At 44.3% G+C, this 21,023-nt stretch overlaps 1 protein-coding gene across 5 annotated transcripts in view; it reads right to left on the minus strand.

The window, feature by feature from the left end:
- The window catches only part of DGCR2 (DiGeorge syndrome critical region gene 2), a 95,423-nt gene that overhangs the window by 26,878 nt on the left and 47,522 nt on the right, over window positions 1-21,023 (minus strand). For 3 of the 5 annotated variants that reach the window (XM_058532133.1, XM_058532131.1, XM_058532130.1), the window contains one exon: window positions 2,363-2,488. The exons of the other annotated variants lie outside the window; for them this stretch is intronic. In XM_058532133.1, the coding sequence (XP_058388116.1) occupies window positions 2,363-2,488 (126 nt within the window). The remainder of the gene's footprint in view (window positions 1-2,362; window positions 2,489-21,023) is intronic. 5 annotated transcript variants of the gene reach the window in all.

Below are 21,023 nucleotides of genomic sequence, written 5' to 3' on the forward strand. Positions count from 1 at the left end.
CAAAGGTGCAAGTATATTCAGTGATTCCTCCTATTTCTATAAGGTCTTTAAGTTACCTGGCAGTAAAGACTGGATACTGAAATTCGTTTGGGTAAAGTGGATTTTGTTCTCTGATTAAGTCTGGTTGACAAGACGGCAGAACTCCCCACATCAGCTAGTGGCGAGGTCTGGCGGGAGTAAGCAGGGAGGCTCCTTGCCCGAACTGCCCTCATTGCCCCAAGCCTACTCCTCGGCCCTCTTCTTCTGTTCACGTGGGTGCTGGCCAGTGCTCCCCTCAAACAGAAGCTCAGGAGATCAGAGCTGGAAGGGCCACTGAGATTATGGGACCAACCCTTGCCTCCCACAGATGAGAAAGTGAAGCCCAGGTGGCTCCACAGTGGGCAGAAGCTAGCCAACTGGAGTTGGAGTCTCCCCAAGACGGGCCAGGCCAGACGTCTTCTCCAGGTGGGCCCACCTTGGGATGGGGAAGGCCCCTGTACTGTACGGCTGGCCTTGGGTCAAGAGCAGTGACCTGTCCTACAGGATCTGTCAAATGCTGGTCTACCTGCCTCTAAGATCCTACTGATGAAGAGTAATGATGTAAACCTTGCCAAGACCGATGCTCGTGTTTCTAATTACTTAGAGCACATGTGTGTAACTTATTAACAAAGGACAGAGGTCACAGGAGAGGAAACGGCAGCTCTAGCCCCCATGCCAACAAGGCATGCCACAGCACAGCTGCAGTGCAGACAGCGTGACAGTGCCGTCTGCCCACCGGGAAGGGCCTGCTGACAAACCGCGGAGCACGCAGGAAGGCTCTTCCCTGGAGACCAGGAGCCAGCCGGGGAAGGGAAGGGGCACGGTGAGCACAGCACACACCTGCTGAGTGTGTGACGTGGGTGTGAGGGGCAGGAAGATTACCAGGTAGCCTTTACTGCATGTTTCCTAAGCCCCACACACAATGCACTCAACCTGCCGCACTCCCCCACAGGTGAGTTCTGTCCCGTCTCCAGGTTAGAGGTGGGGACGCTGAGGCGTACAGAGGCCAAGCATCTCGGCTGGCGAGTGACAGGGTGGGCTTCCATCCTGGGCTCCTCACCCACCATCTCAGGATGGGTCCAGAAGAAACCCTCCGGGGATGGAAGCTGGTGGCTGGGGGCAATGGAAGGAGGGAACATTACTTTCTATTGGCTTTTTTTTTTTTTTTTTTTGCTGAGGAAGATAGGCCCTGAGCTAACATCCATGCTCATCTTCCTCTATTTTGTACATGGAACGCACAGCATGGCTTGATGAGTGGTGTGTAGGTCCACACCCAGGATCCAAACTCTCGAACCCCAGGCCGCCTAAGCAGAGCACGCGAACTTAACCACTATGTGACTGGGCTGGCCCTTTCGCTCATCTTTTTTTATCTTTTGAACTTTATGGAACTATTACCTAGGTAGAAGTATTATCTGTTCAAAAGAAAAGAGATAAGCAATGAAAAGAAAGAGCATGGGACTGAGAGGCCTCCATGGGGCTGAGCCCTGGAGCCACCCCTGTTGGCTGTGTGACCTTGGGTGGGCTGACTTCCCAGAGCCTCAGTTTCCTCACTTGCCAAGCTTGCACAGCACCCCTTCGACTGCGAGAATCCGTGGAGTTCACAGCTATTAGGTGTCAAAGTCAAGCACAGAGCATCAGGGCTCAGAGGAGAGCTGACCCCACCACCCCAGTAAGCTCAGTCTCCATCAGACAGAGAACCGAGGCTCCATGTAGGGCGGCCGTTTCGAGGAGCACTGGGGTCCCTGTGCTGACCATCTGTGGGTATTAACACAGCCAGCGTCTCCTGGGCCCAGCAGCAGACCATCACGTGTCAGCTCCTCCTGTCTCAGCATGTGGCTGCTCGGTATACCTTGACGTCATCACTCCTAGGCAGGTCTGTTCAGGAGGGGTTCAGCTGTGGCTTTCTGCCTCTCAACCTTCCTTAATCTTGTTATGCTCCTTTAAAATCTTAATGTCATAGGGAAATCATTAACTAACTAGTCACTTAAAAAACATTTTTAAAACAGAGGTAGAGCCTTCCCACCCCATCAACTGTCCTTAATCTCTCAAAGCCTGTTTCCATCTACAGAAGAGCCGGTGCAGTCCAGTCTGAAAGGCAGTCATCTTGCAAAAACAAGCAGCCTGGTTCCAGAGTGTGGCTTCATGTCACGGCTTCACCACTCGGGCTGGGTGACCTGGGGCGGGTCACCATGCAGCCTCACTCACCGAAAGAGGATAACACCCCGACTGCCCTAAAGGGCTGTTTTAGAAGACACACCCCTTGCACAGCCAAGTGGCACTGGGAGAGTCGGGGCCGCATGGGCCCCTGAGGCTTAGGGCCTGACAGGGCAGGTCTGCAACTTACTGCTGAAGCGGACGGGCTGCGCCACATTCACTGCGTGAAAGTGCGTGGGGTCGCCACCTCGGGCCCGCCCCTGCCGCGGATCCACAGCCTCCTTCCCATGGTAAGGACGTGACTCCCCGGTCACTTCTGAAAGCAAAGAGAGAAGTGGGCAATGAGCATGGCTGATGCCGCAGCGAGGTGCAGGGCACAGGTGGCTCTCCAGGGCCAGTGCCAAGTCAAACCACAGCACGGTCAGACCACGCAGGGCCGGGAGGACCAGGTGAGGGGGCAGCATATATTCCATTCATTCAGGTTTTCTTTGAAACCCTATAAAATGGTGCTGTTCCCATCAAACGGGTCACATGCGCTTCTACTGAAATTATACCTTGGCAATCTTCATTTTTTTCTTACTATTATGAAATGAGGTCTCTCCTTCATTTCATTTTCTAACAGGCTACTGCTGGCACGGCAAAGAATCAGCCACTCCTGCTGAAAATCCTGCAGCAACTCTATCCACCATAGAGTTCTTCCCAGAGCCCAGGCTGCCTGCCCTCCTCCTCCGCCCCTTCCCACTGCGGGGGAGCCTTCCCTGTCAGCAGAAGGGGGACCCACTGCGTGCGACCCTCCTCTGCACTGCTTGGCCCTGGGCCTGAGTCCCCGCCTGTCCACCTGCCTGCTGGCCCCTCTCACAGCCTCAAGGCCGGGGCCTCAGGATATTCCTGCCGGGCTCCTTGGCCGGCACAGGCCCTGGTGTGCTGCAGGCCTCGACACACGGCTGGGAGTATGAACAGGAAGCTGAAGCTGAGGAAAGTCTAGTTTTATGTATCACGGCCCAAAAGTAATTCGCAGGTTGGTCCTTCCACAAACAGTCTCTCTTTGGAGTTCTCCAACCCCCATGTGAGAGGAGATCCACTCTCCTCCCTCTCACAGCTGAGGGGCGACTCAGAGAAGTGAGGCGATTTATCCAAGGCACACAGCAGGAGAGAGCCAGAGCAACACCCCTGCTGGGCCACCCACGTCCCCATTCCGCCTGCACAGGGTGTGCATGGTGAAGGACACCTGGTGCAAGGTCAGGACAGATGGTGACAAGCTTGGTCTGCACGGCTGCACACACACAGAGGGAAAGACATCCCCGAGCAGGCCTGCTCTGCCTCCAGACGGCTGGATGATGACAAGTCTTGGCAATCCCAGGCCTTCGTGGCATGGCAGAGGTGGGACGGGACAGGGGCGGCCTCCCAAAAACCCACTTCATGGCTGGCAATCAGACCCACCTGACAAGCTTCTCTAGCCATCTGGTTCTACTAGTGTTCTACTAGTGTCATAGACTCTGACACTGTTTTTATTTAATAAATAATCTACTTTTTTCATTATATATTTCATTATATATTTCATTATATTTTCATTATAAAATATTCAATGTGAAATATTTGCAAAATAAAGGAGTTCAAAAAGACAAAACATAAACCATGACTGTGTTAGGGTCCACCCTTCCAGTCTCTTCTTTTCTACACAAATCCTTAAAAATACTGGGATCACATCAAACACTCTATTTGTTTTGTAAGCTATAAGCAGCATTCCATATTCTTAAATGGGCTTAAGAAGATCACTTTTAATGGCTGCACGGTGTTCTATGAATGGATTTCTTTCATTACCATGATCACCTATGGTTCAAAGATTAGGATGCATTTCTTCATTACTCTATGAAGGGCTGGACTGAACAACCTGTGCAGAAATCTGTGTGTGTGTCCGTCATTATTTCCTTCTAAGACCCTGGGCAAGTCATGAGCCCTAGCCGCTTTGTTCCTTCTCCCACTAAGTACTCAGTATGAGTATGTCCATAGCTCCTTCTCAGGTGTGTGACGAGGATCACGTGCCGTTAGATTGCAAATCACTGTCAATTATAAAATGTGCCACCAGTGTCTTAACACAAGGCAAAGATCTCAAAGGAGGAGCATCTTCAAGGCCTTTGGTGAGACCTCAGTGCCACCATAATGACCTCATTGCTGCCCGTGCAGGACGGGTGGTCTGCGGTTGCAGCTGCTCTCTTCAAACACCCAGCCCCGGGGGTTGGAGTGACATCAGCTCTCTAGGACTGGGGTGCCCCATCCACATAGCCCTAGCACCCAGCACTCCCAGAAGGAGACTGGCACTCTGACATTGGGGCAGTGCTATAAAGCACCCCCCGGGCACCCCCACAGGGAGGCAGGCAGAGGAGTGGGAAGATCCACACTGGGCTTCTGAGGGATGGCAGACTGGGAGACAAGGAGGGAACAGACAGGCTTCCTGGCAGAGGGCACAGTTCGGGCAAAGGCCAAAGGTGGACACGTCTGGCACAGGCCTCAGGACAAGCTGGGGTGTGGCTATAGCATGTTTCACTATACCTACATTTCACATCTCCCTCTGTCCCCTCAAATGAGCAAGACCTGTGATTCCACTCTGTGTCTTGGCCTCCTCTCCAGATCAAGCACAGCACCTGGTATGTGACAGGCCGAACTGCTCACAGGAAGACAGATGAATCTAGGGTGGGTGCGGGGAGGGGATGAAAAGGTAAGAGAGTTCTGCGAGGTCACATGGGCACTGAACACCAGGTGGCCTGGATGCTGTCTGTTGGACTGAAGCCATCTGCAGCCTGGGGAGGGGGTGGGAGCAACAGGTGCAATAGTTAAGGAAAGTAGCCAGAAAGCCAGGGGGTGATGGAGGAAGCTAGTTTGTGCTGAGCAGGCTTCTCTGTGGTTCAGGTGGCAATTTTAAACCCTTCTCTTTTCCGTCACTTCTCTTCATACCCATTCGCCCACAACCACCCCTTCATCATGCATTTATTCAGTGCCCATTACATGCTGCCATGGAAACTCACCAGCACAGACACAGGCCTTGGCCAGCAAGAAGGTGAAGGCCTTGGCAGAGGGGATGGTGCTGATGACAGACAACGAACTCCCTAGTGTTGTGGGGGAGAGCCTGGGGGCTGAGAGAAGCATGAGATGGGTGCCGCTGAGGAGGAGGCAGAGCTCAGGATCAGCACCCTTCCCTTATAGACCTCTTAGGACCACCTCTGACAATAAAGAATTTCCTCTGAGACCTTCAGACAGCATTTCCCTCTAAGGGCCAGTTGGCGGGTGTGCAGCATTCATGGCTGAGCTGATTCACGTGCAGCCAGCCCCAAGTGCACTGGTTTCAGGTCAAAGTTCCTTCCCCTCTCCCTCTATCTCAGTGTGCCAGGCACTGTCCTAGACATGGGGAATAGGCAGTGAACAAAGGAGCAGATGAAATGGAGCTGATGGAAATATGGACATAAATATCAGAAGAAATAAGTTAAAAAGGTGTCTCTGGGAAAGAGATTAGGGACAGAGGGCTGGGAGGAGAGAAAGCAGGGTTTTCTATTTCATCTTGCAATGTGCATATATAAGAATTAAGAAGACCTTGGATGAGGAATCCTCCTCAGGTCAGTCTGCTTCCTGCCCTCCTCCTCTTCCATTCAGCCTCTGGCCATGATTGGGACAGAGGAGTCCAAGTGCATAACCCAACCCCAAGCCCAGCCTGATGTTGTGGAAAGAGTGCTCCCCGCATCACAGGTTGCCAGTTGGGCTCTTCTCTCTCTAGATGTCCTAAGAATTCAGAGCAGCTCTGGCCACCAAAGACATAATGGGAACCCATAGAAGTAGACATGAAGCAAGGAGGAGCCAACATGGTTGTTTTGCTACCAAAAAAACAAGGAAAAGGGAAAAGTTTTACAGACAAAAAAGTAGGCTCAGAAGTGTTACGAGTCTTGCTTCAAAGCAGAAGTGGAACACAGGGGAGGTGGGCCCTCCTCCTCTTCCAAGTCCACAGGACCTGGACCTCCCCCACCTCACAGCCCACCACCAGAAGCCTGTCTCCACCTGGCTCCCCAGGCAGCTCAGCCTCATGTGCACGCAGAGCTCAGGGAAGCCGCCGCCTCTCCTGGCCCAGCTCTATTGGGGGCACCAGGCATGCCGGGCTTTCTGCTTCCCCAGCACAGGCTTCACAGAGAGAGTTACGGGGCCACTGGGGAGCCTCGAGTCCAAGAGGGAAACTGAGTCAAAGGCAGGCAGTAGCATGCTTGCTTCCCAACAGCGTTTGGCCAGAAATGAGGATTATTTGAAACAAAGGACAAAATGTGAGTGACTAATTTGTGTTTCTAGAAATTTAAAACTTGTCTAAATATGGTATTAAGGTCCAGATGAGCTTCTAACCTCTCTGAATAAAGGAGAGGGCAAGACAGACGGAGCCTCTTTAGCACTCCAGGTGTTAGAACACACTTCACCTTCCTACTTTATACACCAAAGCAGGTTAGAATCACGGCCAGAAATCAGACGTCGGTAAGTCAAATAATACTTGCTTACCAAAACAGGATTTCTAACATCAGAGAGCCTAAAAACATAAAATTTCTAATGGTATTTCCATTATGTTGTACATGTTCTTTAAATTGATTCCTCTCCCTCCTAGCTAGCGCTAGGGTCACCTCACTTATTGAGAATCTCACTGAGGCTAAAGGTTTGCTAGTTTGGGCAAGCCCCAGTGACTGCCATCTTGGTCTCCATTCTATCGAGGTTTTGAGACTATGCTTCTTAAACACCAACACGAGCACTTTTGTTTTCCCATTTTATACCGATGTAGACAATGCACAACTCAACACAGAGAATAACTGCAAAAAGACAGCCCTGTAAGTTCCAAGTTCAAAATCTGCCTCCCTTCTGTTGCTCCTGGGTCCACGAATGTTCTCAGCCACAAGTTCACAGAGGGAATGTCTTACCTTCCACTAACGCCTATAACACAAGCTGAAGCCATCAGCTAGTCCTATGACACACTCAACCGGTGGCCTTGGGTCTCAACTGCCAGCAGAGATATGGCAGAAGCAGACTGACCTGAGGAGGATTCCTCATCCAAGGTCTTCTTAATTCTTATATATGCACATTGCAAGATGAAATAGAAAACCCTGCTTTCTCTCCTCCCAGCCCTCTGTCCCTAATCTCTTTCCCAGAGACACCTTTTTAACTTATTTCTTCTGATATTTATGTCCATATTTCCAAATAATAGGTTTACCTGGCTATTTCTAATTTTATCAATTTTAAATGTTACCCACTGACTTAATCTTAGGGCAGGTACAGGTTTAGCTCACATACACTCTTACCCACCTTCCCAACAGAGTATAATCAATTTCATAATTAAAGTCAATAGAATAATGTAATAATATAAGTATTCTTCACTTGTGAGCCAAATAGAATACTAAGATTATTTCAATTCTCCAACAACTTTTTTTCCTGGAGTTAATATTAGTATCAATTTAAAAAATCTACTTAGCGGGCCGGCCCCGTGGCTTAGCGGTTAAGTGCGCGCGCTCCGCTGCTGGCGGCCCGGGTTCGGATCCCGGGCGTGCACCGACGCACCAATTCTCCAGCCATGCTGAGGCCGCGTCCCACATACAGCAACTAGAAGGATGTGCAGCTATGACAGACAACTATCTACTGGGGCATTGGGGGAAAAGTAAATAAATAAAATCTTTAAAAAAAAAAAATCTACTTAGCTTTCTTTATATCTACAGCTAATTTTTTCAGCTGCTACAGCTGATAACAAAGGCTAGCAATAAACATTTTAAACATTCAAAACACCGGGTCAGAGTCTCCTAGCTCCGCTTTGCTTCCTGGAAACCCCTCCTCTGGCCCTTACCTTCTAGCGCCAGTCTGAATGGGCTGCTCTCTGGGCTGGGGCATGGCTGAGATCCTGGGTCCATTTGCTGCCTTCCCACACCAGGACCCTGTTTCCTGGACCCCAGGCCATCTTCTCTCCTACTTTACCCTCTCCTTTTATAAGATCACATCTTCTAAGAAAGAGGAGGGCAACTTTTATGAGTCTGTCCATCTGGAAATTTCTTTATTCTATCCTCATGTATGATTGGTTTCTCTGGGTATAAAAATCCAAGATTAATTAAAGATACCAGGTTGAACAAACATATTCATTCACCTCTAGCCTCTCCTGAAAGCCATTAAAACAACAGTAATGGGATGTTTTTTTGCTTTTTTTTTTTATTGTGGTAACATTGGTTTATAACATTGTATAAATTTCAGGTGTACATCATTATACTTCTATTTCTGCATGGATTACATCATGTTCTCATGTTCACCGCCCAAATACTAATTACAATCCATCACCACACACATGTGCCTAATTATCCCTTTTGCCCTCCTCCCCCCAACCAGTAATGGGATTTTTAATAAGGCATAGTCACAAGGACAAACAGAAGAGGAAAGAGAATGACCAAGTTCTAAAAGCTGGAGAACAGAAGGACAAGTGATAATTAACTTAGAGAAGGTAACCTTGCATTGTAACTTGCCTGGGGATAATGCTGGTTTATGCCTGTTTGTCCCAGTATCCTATCCAGTTAAGCATTTGTCAGTCTCAAAGTTGTCTTATTTTAGAATTAAATCACTCTAAACTTATTTGAGCCCAGAAAGCTAAATCCTAGGCCAACAGCTGGAAAAGTTGAACTTTGAAAAAGAACTTTGGCAATATTTAGCAAAACTACATATGTACTGACCCTTTGAGCCAGCAATTTGACATTTAAGAATTTACACTGAAGATACATCTCAAAACAAACAAACCACGTATGCACAAGGTTATTTACTGTTTCACTATTTTTAACAGCAAACTAGTAAGAATAACCTAAAGGTGCATACATAGGAGGCTGGTTATGGTGCATCCCCAAGATAGAGTACAATATAGCTGTAACAAAGAACAGAAAATAATCTTTATGAATTAACAGAGTGATTTCAAGGATATTTTGTTGAATTAAAAAAGAAAAAAACCACAGTGCAAAGGGTATATACAGAAAGATACTTTTTTATGTAAGAAAGGGGTGAAGAAAAAGACGAGGAAGTAAAATATACATATATTTGCTTATTTTTGTAATTAAAAAAGCAAAAAGTCAGGAAAGATAAGCCAGTAACTAATCAAATTAGTTACCTAAAGGATGTGAGTGGGAACAGGGCAAAGGGATAGGCAAGGAAATAGAACTTCTAAGTATGTTTTTTTATATAGTTACAACTTTTGAATCTTGTTTACGTTTTACATATTTAAAAAATAAATCAGTTACACAACCTTGGGAACATACTAAAAACCATGAAATTGTATAATTTAAAGTAGTAAATTTTATGGAACATGATTTATATCTCAAGAAAAAAAATTAAAAATAAATTAAATCAAGATGAGGAGGCAAAGTCCTACAACTGAATACAAACAGAATCCAATGTTAACCACACACATGAAAAAAGGAATAAATCCTAGTGACTTCTGATCAGGGGGCTGACTGCACTCTCAGTGGGAAGCAGTCTAACAACATAAAGAGCTGCACAGAAGGCCTGGAATTGACCACTCGAAGTAGATCTGTTCTTGGTAGCTGTATAGGAGTGGCAATCTCAAAACTCCTTTATTGTGAATTTTAGGATTGGCCAAATGAGTACAAACAGAGGACGCTGGGAACCAGAGTTCTTACCATGGGAGAGGGAGATACAAATATGAGACGGGAGGAGGAGAGAACTCTAGTGCAGATTTGAATTGGAGGTAGCAATAAATATAAACTTATGAGTTTAAGAAAAGCTTTTCTAGCTCTATCCACTGAAAGTGCCTAGAAGCAATGATACCCAAATAAATTCAAGCACAACTAACACTCAGATCTTGATTTCTAAATACCATTCCTCACTAAAAGGAGCAAGGCTTCTTAGAGAAATGGCTAATTCCAGGTCTGGGGCAGGAAAAGTACAAGATGAGCCTGCAACATCTTGTAGCATTAGAAAATAAGCAAGAGGAAATAGGAAAGCTCCTTACAAAACAGCATCATTTATAAGTGTAGTACATATGGCAGAATTACAAAATCACCTTTTTTTAACCACCATTATAACTGATTCAGATAAGCATCAATATAAGCTAAAACAACTGGGTGTATGGTTGCTGGGGAACACCTAGAATACTTCTCCACAGATTATTTATTCATTACTTATTCACAGATTACTTTTCATGACAAAATGGGAAAAAAGTTTACAATAGTGAAATCTGGCAGACACTACCTTAACCAAGAGATCAAACTTAACATCACCAATAACAGGACAAACTGACCTCATGTGCCCCCTGACTTGACACTTTATGACCTGCTGAAAAAAAAAAAACTTGCCTAAATCTAATCATGCAGAAAAAGACAAGTCCAAACTGGAGGACATTCTACAAAACTAGCCTGGACTAAGAGCAATAATGTTTTAAAAAGCTGAGAACACTTCTTGATTAAAGAACAATGCAAGATGGCAAGAAAATACAACACGTGACCTTTAAATAAACCCTGGATTTAAAGAAAAAAAAACCTGTAACAATTTTTGGGACAATTGAAAAATATTTCAATACAAACTATATATATAAGATAATAGTACTGTAGTAAGTTTCTTGCATGTGAAAACTGTATTGTGGTTATGTAGTGGATTGTTCTTGTTCTTAGAAGACAGATGCTGAAATATTTAGGGGTAAATGTTGTAACTGTAACACACTCTCAAAGGGTTCGGAAAAAAAATTGTAGAGAAAGCAATCGTGGCAAAATGCCATCGGTTGGTGAATGCAGGTAAAGGCTCTATGAGCGTTCACTGTACTGTTCTTGAGCCCTTTCTGCAGATCTAACTGTCTCATATTAAAAGTCGGGGAGAAGGGAGTTGACACACCAAGATGCTGTTCCCTGCACTTGGTGTGCTCAGGCACCTCTGCCCCTCCCTCACTCTAGCAGAATATGGGTGATTTACTGAACAGAAAGTAAAACAGGTGGTCACTGGTTCAGCTGCAAGTCATGGTTTAGTACTCAGGGAGGGGAGGGAAGACTCCCAGCCCCTCCCCGTCCACTAAGCTCCCAGAGCCCCAGCCCCCTGGCAGATCGGAACACTCCTCTATGGAAAAATCTGGCCAGCCCAAGAAAAAGGTCCAAAAGGGGAGGAGATCCCCAATGAAAACAGTCCAGCTCGTTCACCCTCCAGGGAGGCCCAGCTGCACAGAGCTTCGCATCCTCCTGCGACACACAGCAGACAGGCAAGGACCACCAACCTCTGAGGAGAGCCTTCAAATGTATGAGAGACCAAAACCACAGAGGAAAATGAGTATGGAGAGATAACCAGGTGAAAAACAAAACAGGCCATTACCATCCTCAAAGTGAGAGGCTATACGGGACCCACGAAACAAGAATGGGATTGCTATTAAGAAGGAACATGCCGGCGCCGTGGCTTAGCGGTTAAGTGCGCGCACTCCACTGCTGGCGGCCTGGGTTCGGATCCCAGGCGCGCACCGCTTCTCCGGCCATGCTGAGGCCGCGTCCCACATACAGCAACTAAAAGGACGTGCAGCTATGACATACAACTATCTACTGGGGCTTTGGGGGGAATAAATAAATAAAATCTTTAAAAGAAAAAAGAAGTAACATGCAGACAACACTAAACCTCCTCCACCCTGTGACCCAAGGAAAAGCTCTAGAGGAAATGCAAACATGACAGCAAAACTGAAAACTTCTTAAAAGATGTGGTACAAGGAGAAACTTCCTAAAAGTAAAATAAAAAGACAAAGAGATGGAAAACTGGAAAGACTGAAAAAAAACTGAAGATCAGTCCAAGAGCTCCAATTTCCAATAACAAGGGTTCTAGAAACAGAGACTAGATAAATGGAAGAAAAAAAAATCTAGTGGTTTCTTTCCCTAAACTGAAAGGCATGAGTTTCTAAAATAAAAAGATCTGCTGAGTGGCCAGTACCATTTCCAGGAAGAAAGAAACAGGTTACATTCAAAGAACCAGAAATTATGCCTCAACAGCAGTGAAACCTTGTAAAAATGGAGTAAGATCTTTAAAATTATAGGCAAAAATAATGGCTTATAATTCTAAATTCAGCCTAATCTATCATGTTAAGGGTAAAAAAGAGGCATTTTCAGATATGCAAAAGAGGAATCAAAACTTTCGTCTTCCGTGTTCCTTTTCTGCAGAAGTTACTGAAGGCAGCAGCACTCCGCTTAAACGACGCAGTAAACCAAATGAGGACACCAGGAGTCAGAGGCTCTAACACGAGAGAGACGAAGGAGAAATCTACTGATTCATCCCCACCAATGGCGAAGGGAGCCCCGAGAGGACAGCCGGGAAGGTGAGCAGCAGGCCCTGCCAGCACTGAGCCAGACGGACGGGAGCAGTCAGGGGCTCCAGGAGCGATGATTCCAAAGTGACTGGGGCAGAATACATGATCCATCTAAAACTGAGGGGAAATCAGGCAGGGAGGTCCTGCTAAGGACTTTTTTTTTTTTAGATCTACAGCCACTTTGGAAAAAAATTTGGCAATTTCTTAAAAAGGTAAACATAAACTTACAATATGCCCCAGAAATCTGATTCCTATGTATTTGCCCAAGAGAAATGAAACCGTATGTCTGCTCAAAAACTTGTACACTAATGTTCATAGCAGCTTTATCCACAAAGTGGAAGCAACTCAAACGCTCATCAAATAATGAATGGATAAACAAAATGTGGTATTATCCATGCAATGGAATATTTGGTGAGGAAAAGGAAAAAACTACCGATACACGCTACATGGATGAATCTCAAACACATTACGGCAAGTGCAAGAAGCCAGACACAAAGACTGCATATCATAGGATTCCATTTCTATGAAATGCGCAGAGGAGGCAAATCCATAGAAAGGAGATCCTAGACAGAAAGGAGATCAATGCTTGCCGAGGCTGAGGCTTGAGAGGAAACAGAGAGTGCCTGCTAATGCACGGGTTTCACTTTGGGGTGACAAAAACGTTCCACAATTGATTGTGGTGATGGTCGCACAACTCTGTGAATATACTAAAATCCATTGAAAACCATTTTAAATGGGTGAATTGTACGGTATGTGAATTGTATCTCAATAAAGTTGTTATCAAAACAAACAAAAAGAAGATGATAATAACAATGTTCAACTCTGGGGTAAAAACAAACTGTTTTGGCCGCAAAAAGGAAATGGAATCATCCTCCATGGCCCAGCTAGGATTGGACTGACCGTGAGAGAGAACGCTGGGAGTGAAGAGAGGAAGGAGGAAGTCAGCCACCTTGTCTAGGGAAAATCAGTAGAGAATGCCTAAAACCAGGGAATTTAGAGACACACAGATAAACACCAAACGAAATAGCTCAAGTAATCTCAAGTACTTGCTTCTGAGAAGTGGGAAGCTGGAGGGGTGCCCCTTAGGGTTGCTATTTTTTTTAATAAAAAGTCTTACAGAACTATGTAAATATTCAAATTGTGTGTGTAAATAACTGGAATAAATCTAAAACTAAAATTTTGATTTAGGTAATTAAAATTAGTTCTTCTTCAGATCCAGGTGCCCCCTCCCCCCGCCCTCTCACATCAGTGCTGCTGCTGAGACATCTAATGTCATCTGATTCCTGATCCTTTCTGGGACCTGTGTTCTTCCTCTTTGGAGGCTGTGGTGTTAACGTGCTGTAATTACACAAGGAGGTATCTTGTCTAGGTCTTTTAAAAATTATTGTGCCCTTCTAATACAAAGCTGTATGACTTCTTTGCTAATTCCCTCCCCTCCCGGTTATTTTCTGTTTTCTTTAAAAAACCCTTATTGATCAGATATTGGATTTTCTGGACTCTTTTTGTGTGTGTGTGTGTGTGTGTGTGTGTGTGTGAGGAAGATTAGCCCTGAGCTAACATCTGATGCCAATCCTCCTCTTTTTGCTGAGGAAGATTGGCCGTGGGCTAACATCCATGCCCATCTTCCTCTAGTTTATATTGGGATGCCGCCACAGCATGGCTTGATAAGCAGTACGCAGGTCCACACCTGGGATCCGAAACTGCGAACCCTGGGCTGCCAAAGCAGAGCATGCAAACTTAACCACTACGCCACCAGGCAGGCCCCTCTGGACTCCTTTTTTAATTTATAAGAGCTCTTTCTTTATAAGAGCTCAATTGTTCCTTTTCATAGCATTCTGTTCATGGTGAGAAAACACACTGTGTGTATATATACATATATTTTTTCATTGTGGTAAAATATAACATAAAATTTTAACTATTTTTAAGCGCACAGTTCAGAGACACCACTTTCAATGCTTTTGAGTATATATCCACAAGTTGAGTTGCTGGATCATATACTAATTCTATTCTTAATTTTTTGAGCAACTACCATACTGTTTTCCACAGTGGCTGCACCATTTTCTATTTCCACCAACTGTGCACAAGGGTGCCAATTTCTCCACATCCTTGCCGATACTTATTTTGTTTTGTTTTGTTTTTAGAGTAGCCATCCTAATGAGAGTATCTCACTGGGGTTTTGATTTGCATTTCACTAACAATTAGCAATGTTGAGCATCTTTTCATGTGCTTGTTCGCCATTTGTATACCTTCTTTGGAGAAATTTAAGTCCTTTGCCCATTTTTTTTCAAATGGTTTTTTCATAGAACCAGTGTTTGGATTTATTTGGTTATTTTACAGTGTTATAATTTATTAATTTTTATTTTTAAAAATTATTCTTTTTATTTAGATTTTATAAGATTTTACAATTTAATCTTCTTAAATTCTATGCTATTTCTAGTATTTTCTTACCTACATTAAAGATCATGGGGGCCGACCCCGTGGCTTAGCGGTTAAGTGCGCGCACTCCGCTGCTGGCGGCCCAGGTCCGGATTCCAGGCGCGCACCGATGCACCGCTTCTCCCGCCATGCTGAGGCCACGTCCCACATACAGCAACTAGAAGGATGTGCAGCTATGACATACAACTATCTACTGGGGCTTTGGGGGGAAAATAAATAAATAAATCTTTAAAAAAAAAAAAAGTTTTATAGTTTTAGCTCTTACATTTAGGTCTTTGATCCATTTTGAATCAACTTTTGTATATTGTTAAGTAAAAGTTCAACTTTATTCTTCTGCATGTGGATATCCAGTTTTCCTAACACTATTTGTTGAACAGACTGCCCTCCCCCCCGAATGAACTGTCTTGATACCCTTTTAGAAAATAATTTGACCATGTATGTGAAGGTTTATTTCTGGGCTCTCTAATCTCTAATCTAATCTATTGGCCAATATGTCTGTCTTCACACCAGTACCACACTGTTTTGATTACTGTAGCTTTGTACTAAGTTTTGAAATCAGGAAGTGTGAGATTTCAACTCTGTTCTTTTTCAAGAATGGTTTGGCTATTTGGGGTCCTTTGAGATTTCATATGAATTTCAGGATGGAGTTTTCTATTTTGGCAAAAAATGTTGTGGGCATTTTCACAGGGATTGCACCAAATCTATACATTGCTGGGATAGTACTGACAGCTTCCTAAACCTTCCAGTCCATGAACATGGATTTCTTTCTATTTATTTGTACCTTCTTTAATTTCTTTCAGCAATGTTTTGTAGTTTTCAGTGTACTAGTCTTTCACTTCCTTGGTTAAGTTTATTCCTAAGTATTTTATTCTTTTTACTACTACTGTAAATAGAATTGTTTCCTTTTTTTTTTTTTTTGTAAGGAAGATCAGCCCGGAGCTAACATCCATGCCAATCCTCCTCTTTTTTTTTTTTTTTCCTTTTTCTCCCCAAAGCCCCAGTATATAGTTGTACGTCATAGCTGCACATCCTTCTAGTTGCTGTATGTGGGATGCCGCCTCAGCACAGCCAGACAAGCGGTGCGTTGGTGTGCGCCCAGGATCCGAACCCAGGCCACCAGTAGCGGAGCGCATGCACTTGACTGCTAAGCCACGGGGCCGGCCCCTAGAATTGTTTCCTTAATTTCCTTTTTGGTTTGTTCATTGTTAGTGTATAGAAACACAATTGATTTTTGTGTGTTGATTTTGTGTCCTGCAACTTTGCTGAGTTCTTTTATTAGTTCTAACAGTTCTCTTGTGGAATCTTTAGGGTTTTCTACATATAAAACCATGTCTCCTGTGAATAGAGATTTTACTTCTTCCTTTCCAATTCTGGTGCCTTTATTTTCCTGTCTAATTGCTCTGGCTAGAACTTCCAACACTATGCTGAACCAGAAGTGGTGAAATTCTACTCTTGTTCCTGACCTTAGAGGGAAAACTCTTAGTCTTTCATCAGTAAGTATGATCTCAGCTGTGGGTTTTTCACTGATGGCCTTTATCATGTTTAGGTAGTTTCCTTCTATTCCTAGCTTGTTGAGTACTTTTATCCTGAAAGAATGTTTAATTTTGCCAGGTGTTCTTTCTGCATCAAGATGATCATGTGGTTTTTTCCCCCTACATTCTGTTAATGTGGGGTATTACACTGATTGATTTTAGTTTGTTGAACCATTCTTGCATTCCAAGAATAAATCCATTTGGTCATGGAATTATAATCCTTTTAATGTGCTATTAAATTCTGTTTGCTAGTACTTTGTTCATGATTCTTTTTTCTTTTTTTGTGAGGAAGATCAGCCCTGAGCTAACATCCGTGCTAATCCTCCTCTTTTTTTTTGCTGAGGAAGACCAGCCCTGAGCTAACATCTACTGCCAATCCTCCTCCTTTCCCCCCGGCCCCAAAGCCCCAGTAGATAGTTGGATGTCATAGCTGCACGTCCTTCTAGTTGCTGTATGTGGGACACGGCCTCAGCATGGCTGGAGAAGCGGTGCGTCGGTGCACATCCGGGATCTAAACCCGGGCCGCCAGTTGCAGAGCGCATGCACTTAACCGCTAAGCCACGGGGCCGGCCCTGTTCATGATTCTTGTATCAATGTTCATGGGATATTAGCCTGTAATTTTCTTTTGGCAGGTTGTGTGTTTCTAGGAATTTGTCCATTTCATCTAGGTTATCCAATTTGTTAGCATACAATTCTTCAGAGTACTCTCTTATAATCCTTTTTATTTATGTAAAACTGGTAGTAACATCCCAACTTTCGTTTCTTATTTTAGTTATTTGAGTAGTTCTCTCTTTAGTCAATGTAGCTAAAGGTTTGTCAATTTTGTTGATCCTTAGTTTTATTGATTTTTTTTTTTTACTGCTTTTCTATTCTCTATTTAATTTACTTCTGTTCTAATCTTTATTATTCCTTCTGCTAGCTTTGGGTTTAGTTTGTTCTTTTTCTAGTTTCTTAAGGTGTAAAGTTAGGTTGTTGATTTACGATATTTTCTCTTTCTCTCTCTTTTTTTTTGTGAGGAAGATCAGCCCTGAGCTGACACCCATGCTAATCCTCCTCTTTTTGCTGAGGAAGACCAGCTCTGAGCTAACATCCATTGCCAATCCTCCTTTTTTTCTTCCCCCCAAAGCCCCCCAGTAGATAGTTGTACATCATAGTTGCACGTCCTTCTAGTTGCTGTATGTGGGACACGGCCTCAGCATGGCTGGAGAAGTGGTGCGTCAGTGCATGCCTGGGATCCGAACCTGGGCCGCCAGCAGCAGAGCGCGCACACTTAACCGCTAAGCCACAGGGCCAGCCCCTCTTTCTCTTTTTAACGTAAGCATTTACAGCTATACATTTCCCTCTTAGTACTGTTTTCACTGCATCCCATTAGTTTTGGTATGTTGTGTTATTTTCATTTGTTTCAAGATATTTTCTAATTTCCTTTGTGATTTCTTCTTGACACTGTTTAAGAATGTGTTGTTGAATTTCTATGTATTTGTGAATTTTCCAGTTTTCCTTCTACTGTTAATTTCTAGTTTCATTCCATTGTGATGAGAAAATATACTTTGTAAAGTGATTTCAAGCTTTTAAATTTATTAAGACTTGCTTTTTGTCCTAACATATGGTCTATCCTGGAGAATGTTCCACACGCACTTCCACATGAGAAAAAATGTGTATTCTGCTGTTGTCAGGTGATCCTATAAGTCTCCAAGACTCTAGTCATCTTTGTTCATTTTGTTCCAAAGGATTCAATAATTTCAAATGTCCTGTTTTCAAGTTCACTTAGTTGTTTTTTTGCCTGTTGGAGCCTACTGTTCAACCCCTCTACTGAATTCTTCAATTCAGTTATAGTATTTCTGTTTGGTTCCCTTTTATTTTTTTTTTAAATTTTTTGTTTATTGCAGTTTATAAGATTGGTTTATAATGGTTCCCTTTTATAATTTCTTTCTCTTTGTTGGTATTCTCATTTTGTTCATATATTATTTCCCTGATTTCCTTTAGTTGTGTTTTTCTGTAGCTCTTTGAGCACATTTAAGATAGTAGTTTTAAAGCCTTTATCTAGTATGTTTGATGCCTGTGTTTCTTCACAGATAGTTTTTGTCACTTAGTTTTATTCCTTTAAATGGTCCATGTTTTCCTGTTTCTTTATATGCCTTGTGCTTTTGTTGCTGTTGTTGAAAATCAGGCATCTGGGCCGGCCCTGCAGCTTAGCGGTTAGGTGCGCGTGCTCCACTACTGGCGGCCCGGGTTCGGATCCCGGGCGCGCACCGACACACCCTTCTCTGGCCATGCTGAGGCCGTGTCCCACATACAGCAACTAGAAGGATGTGCAACTATGACGTACAACTATCTACTGGGGCTTTGGGGCAAAAAAAAAAGAGGAGGATTGGCAATAGATGTTAGCTCAGAGCCGGTCTTCCTCAGCAAAAAGAGGAGGATTAGCATGGATGTTAGCTCAGGGCTGATCTTCCTCACCAAAAAAAAAAAAAAAAAAAAGGAAAATTAGGCATCTGAAGAAACAGCCACATCTCCCAGTCTGTGCAGACTGGCGCTGCCTTGGGAAAGAGACCTTCACTAATTATCAGGGTTTGCTCTGAGCCTTGGGACCAGCCTCTGGGTGAAGGCTTCAAGTCTTCTCAAGTCTTTTCTGCACATGCATCTTGCCTGGGTCTGTGTGAACTTTTTTTGATTCCTAAGTATACATGGCTGCTTTTAAATGTCTTAATTCCCCAGAGGGTATCACTCAGCTTCTCAGGTCTTAGATATTCTATTGTATTCCTCTACCCACAGTCCCTTGCCCCAGGCATCTATAGCTCTGTAGTCTCCTTGCAGCTTTCAGGAGCATTGTTTGCCACTTTCCACAGCTTTTCACAGCCTGAGATCCAAGCTAGGCCATTTTTTTTCCCTGTCTGAACTCCAAGTCAGACTATACAGATATTAGTCCCTCAGGCAGCCCCCAGAATGGTGCAAATAAGGTCAGCCCTGCTCCCTCCTGTTAGAGGTAGGGAGTTTGGAATTGGGCTGTGTCTTGACATGAGTACAGCCATGTTTGGCCGCTCCATTGACCTACAGCCACCAGCACAAAAAGAAATACAAAGCTGCTTTCTGTGTGGTGGGAACTGGCCTTTCCCCGGGAACTGGCCTTTCCCCCACGGAGAGAGTTGCAAGTTGTAACATTTCAAGGCTCTTGGAGCGTCGTAGCAAGGGATAGACTGGCCATCTGTGCCGGGCTAGGACGATAACCAAAGAGAACAATGCACGTACACAACTACTGGGCTGGGACATTAGCCAGGGGGCTCAATGCACGTACGCCACTGATAACCATTTGTGCATGGAAACACTAAATGCTTGCTCTGCAAACTCTGTAATTGCTTACTCTGAAAATTACTGATGGTATAAAAACTGCTGGAAACTGAGACCCGGAGAGAGTTCCACCTGTGGAAGGGACACCTTGCCCAGGACGTGTGATCCTTGCCCAGCCGCGTCGATTGACAGAGCTCTCCCGGCAGTGGGGCGTGGATGTTATGAGTAACTGATTTGATGTGAAGTAATTGATTTGATATGAAGTAATTGATTTGATATGAAGTAATTGATTTGATGTGTTCTCTTTTCGGTTAACCTGGTGTTTCTCTTTTTGGTTGATTTGTGTCATTTCTCTTCAGCCGATGTGGGTGTTTTCCCTTTCCAGTCGGGCTGATGTTTTTTTTCCCTCTTGATATTTGACCTATCTAGATCTGTTTGCAGACTGTCGCCTTTACTATCCTCTATATAATAAAATACACCTTCAGTCCATTTGTTTGGAGTGGAAAGTGTCTTTTACGTCTCCGATTGAATCCCCAAACCTCTCATAACATAATTGGCGCTGTGAGCAGGATTCGATTAAGGAGATGCCTTTCCTATTCAAACAAAAGGTAACTGAAGCCAAGGTAGAAGAAATTCCAGGATGGGAGGACCCTCCCTCTTGCACTCTGGCTGGGGAGTGGGCTCACAGGTCAGGATTATATGAAACTTGGGATGTTCATCTACAAGATATAAATCATTGGATGTGACCAAAACTTTGCAGACAGCAGGAAAAAAAAGATAATGTTTCTTTTCTGGCACGGCGAGGTTAATGTTTATTGACTGCTTATCGTCGGGCTATGAAAGATAGGAATAAAATACAAGGGAGAATGTACTCTTGAAAAAAGAAGTTTCAAATTTACAGTCCCGGCTGATGTCACCCAAAATAAACTCTTTCCTTGCCATGAGCCTGGCATTCTAGTTTTATTTGGCCCCTCTTAAGTGACAAATAGTGAGCCTAAATATGTATCCAATAATAATTTGGCGAGCCAGCCGGGAGGCTCTTTGTCCATGGCTCAGTGGGTCTGGGCCGGGTGGGATGTCCTGGGAAACAGTCCAGCAGCTGCCTAGATGATTTGCCCTGGGGACTGCTCCCAGTGCTTTCCATCTGACCTGGCACCACTGACCCTGGGCACATTTTTCTTATGACAGGGAAACAGCCTCTAAAATTATTTGTTTGTTTGCCTATTTGTTTGTTTTTGCTTACACCAAAAACTCCCTTCCCCTCCATCTGGAGTCCT

Source organism: Diceros bicornis, chromosome 35 (assembly GCF_020826845.1).
Source record: "Diceros bicornis minor isolate mBicDic1 chromosome 35, mDicBic1.mat.cur, whole genome shotgun sequence".
NCBI classification, from domain to species: domain Eukaryota; kingdom Metazoa; phylum Chordata; class Mammalia; order Perissodactyla; family Rhinocerotidae; genus Diceros; species Diceros bicornis.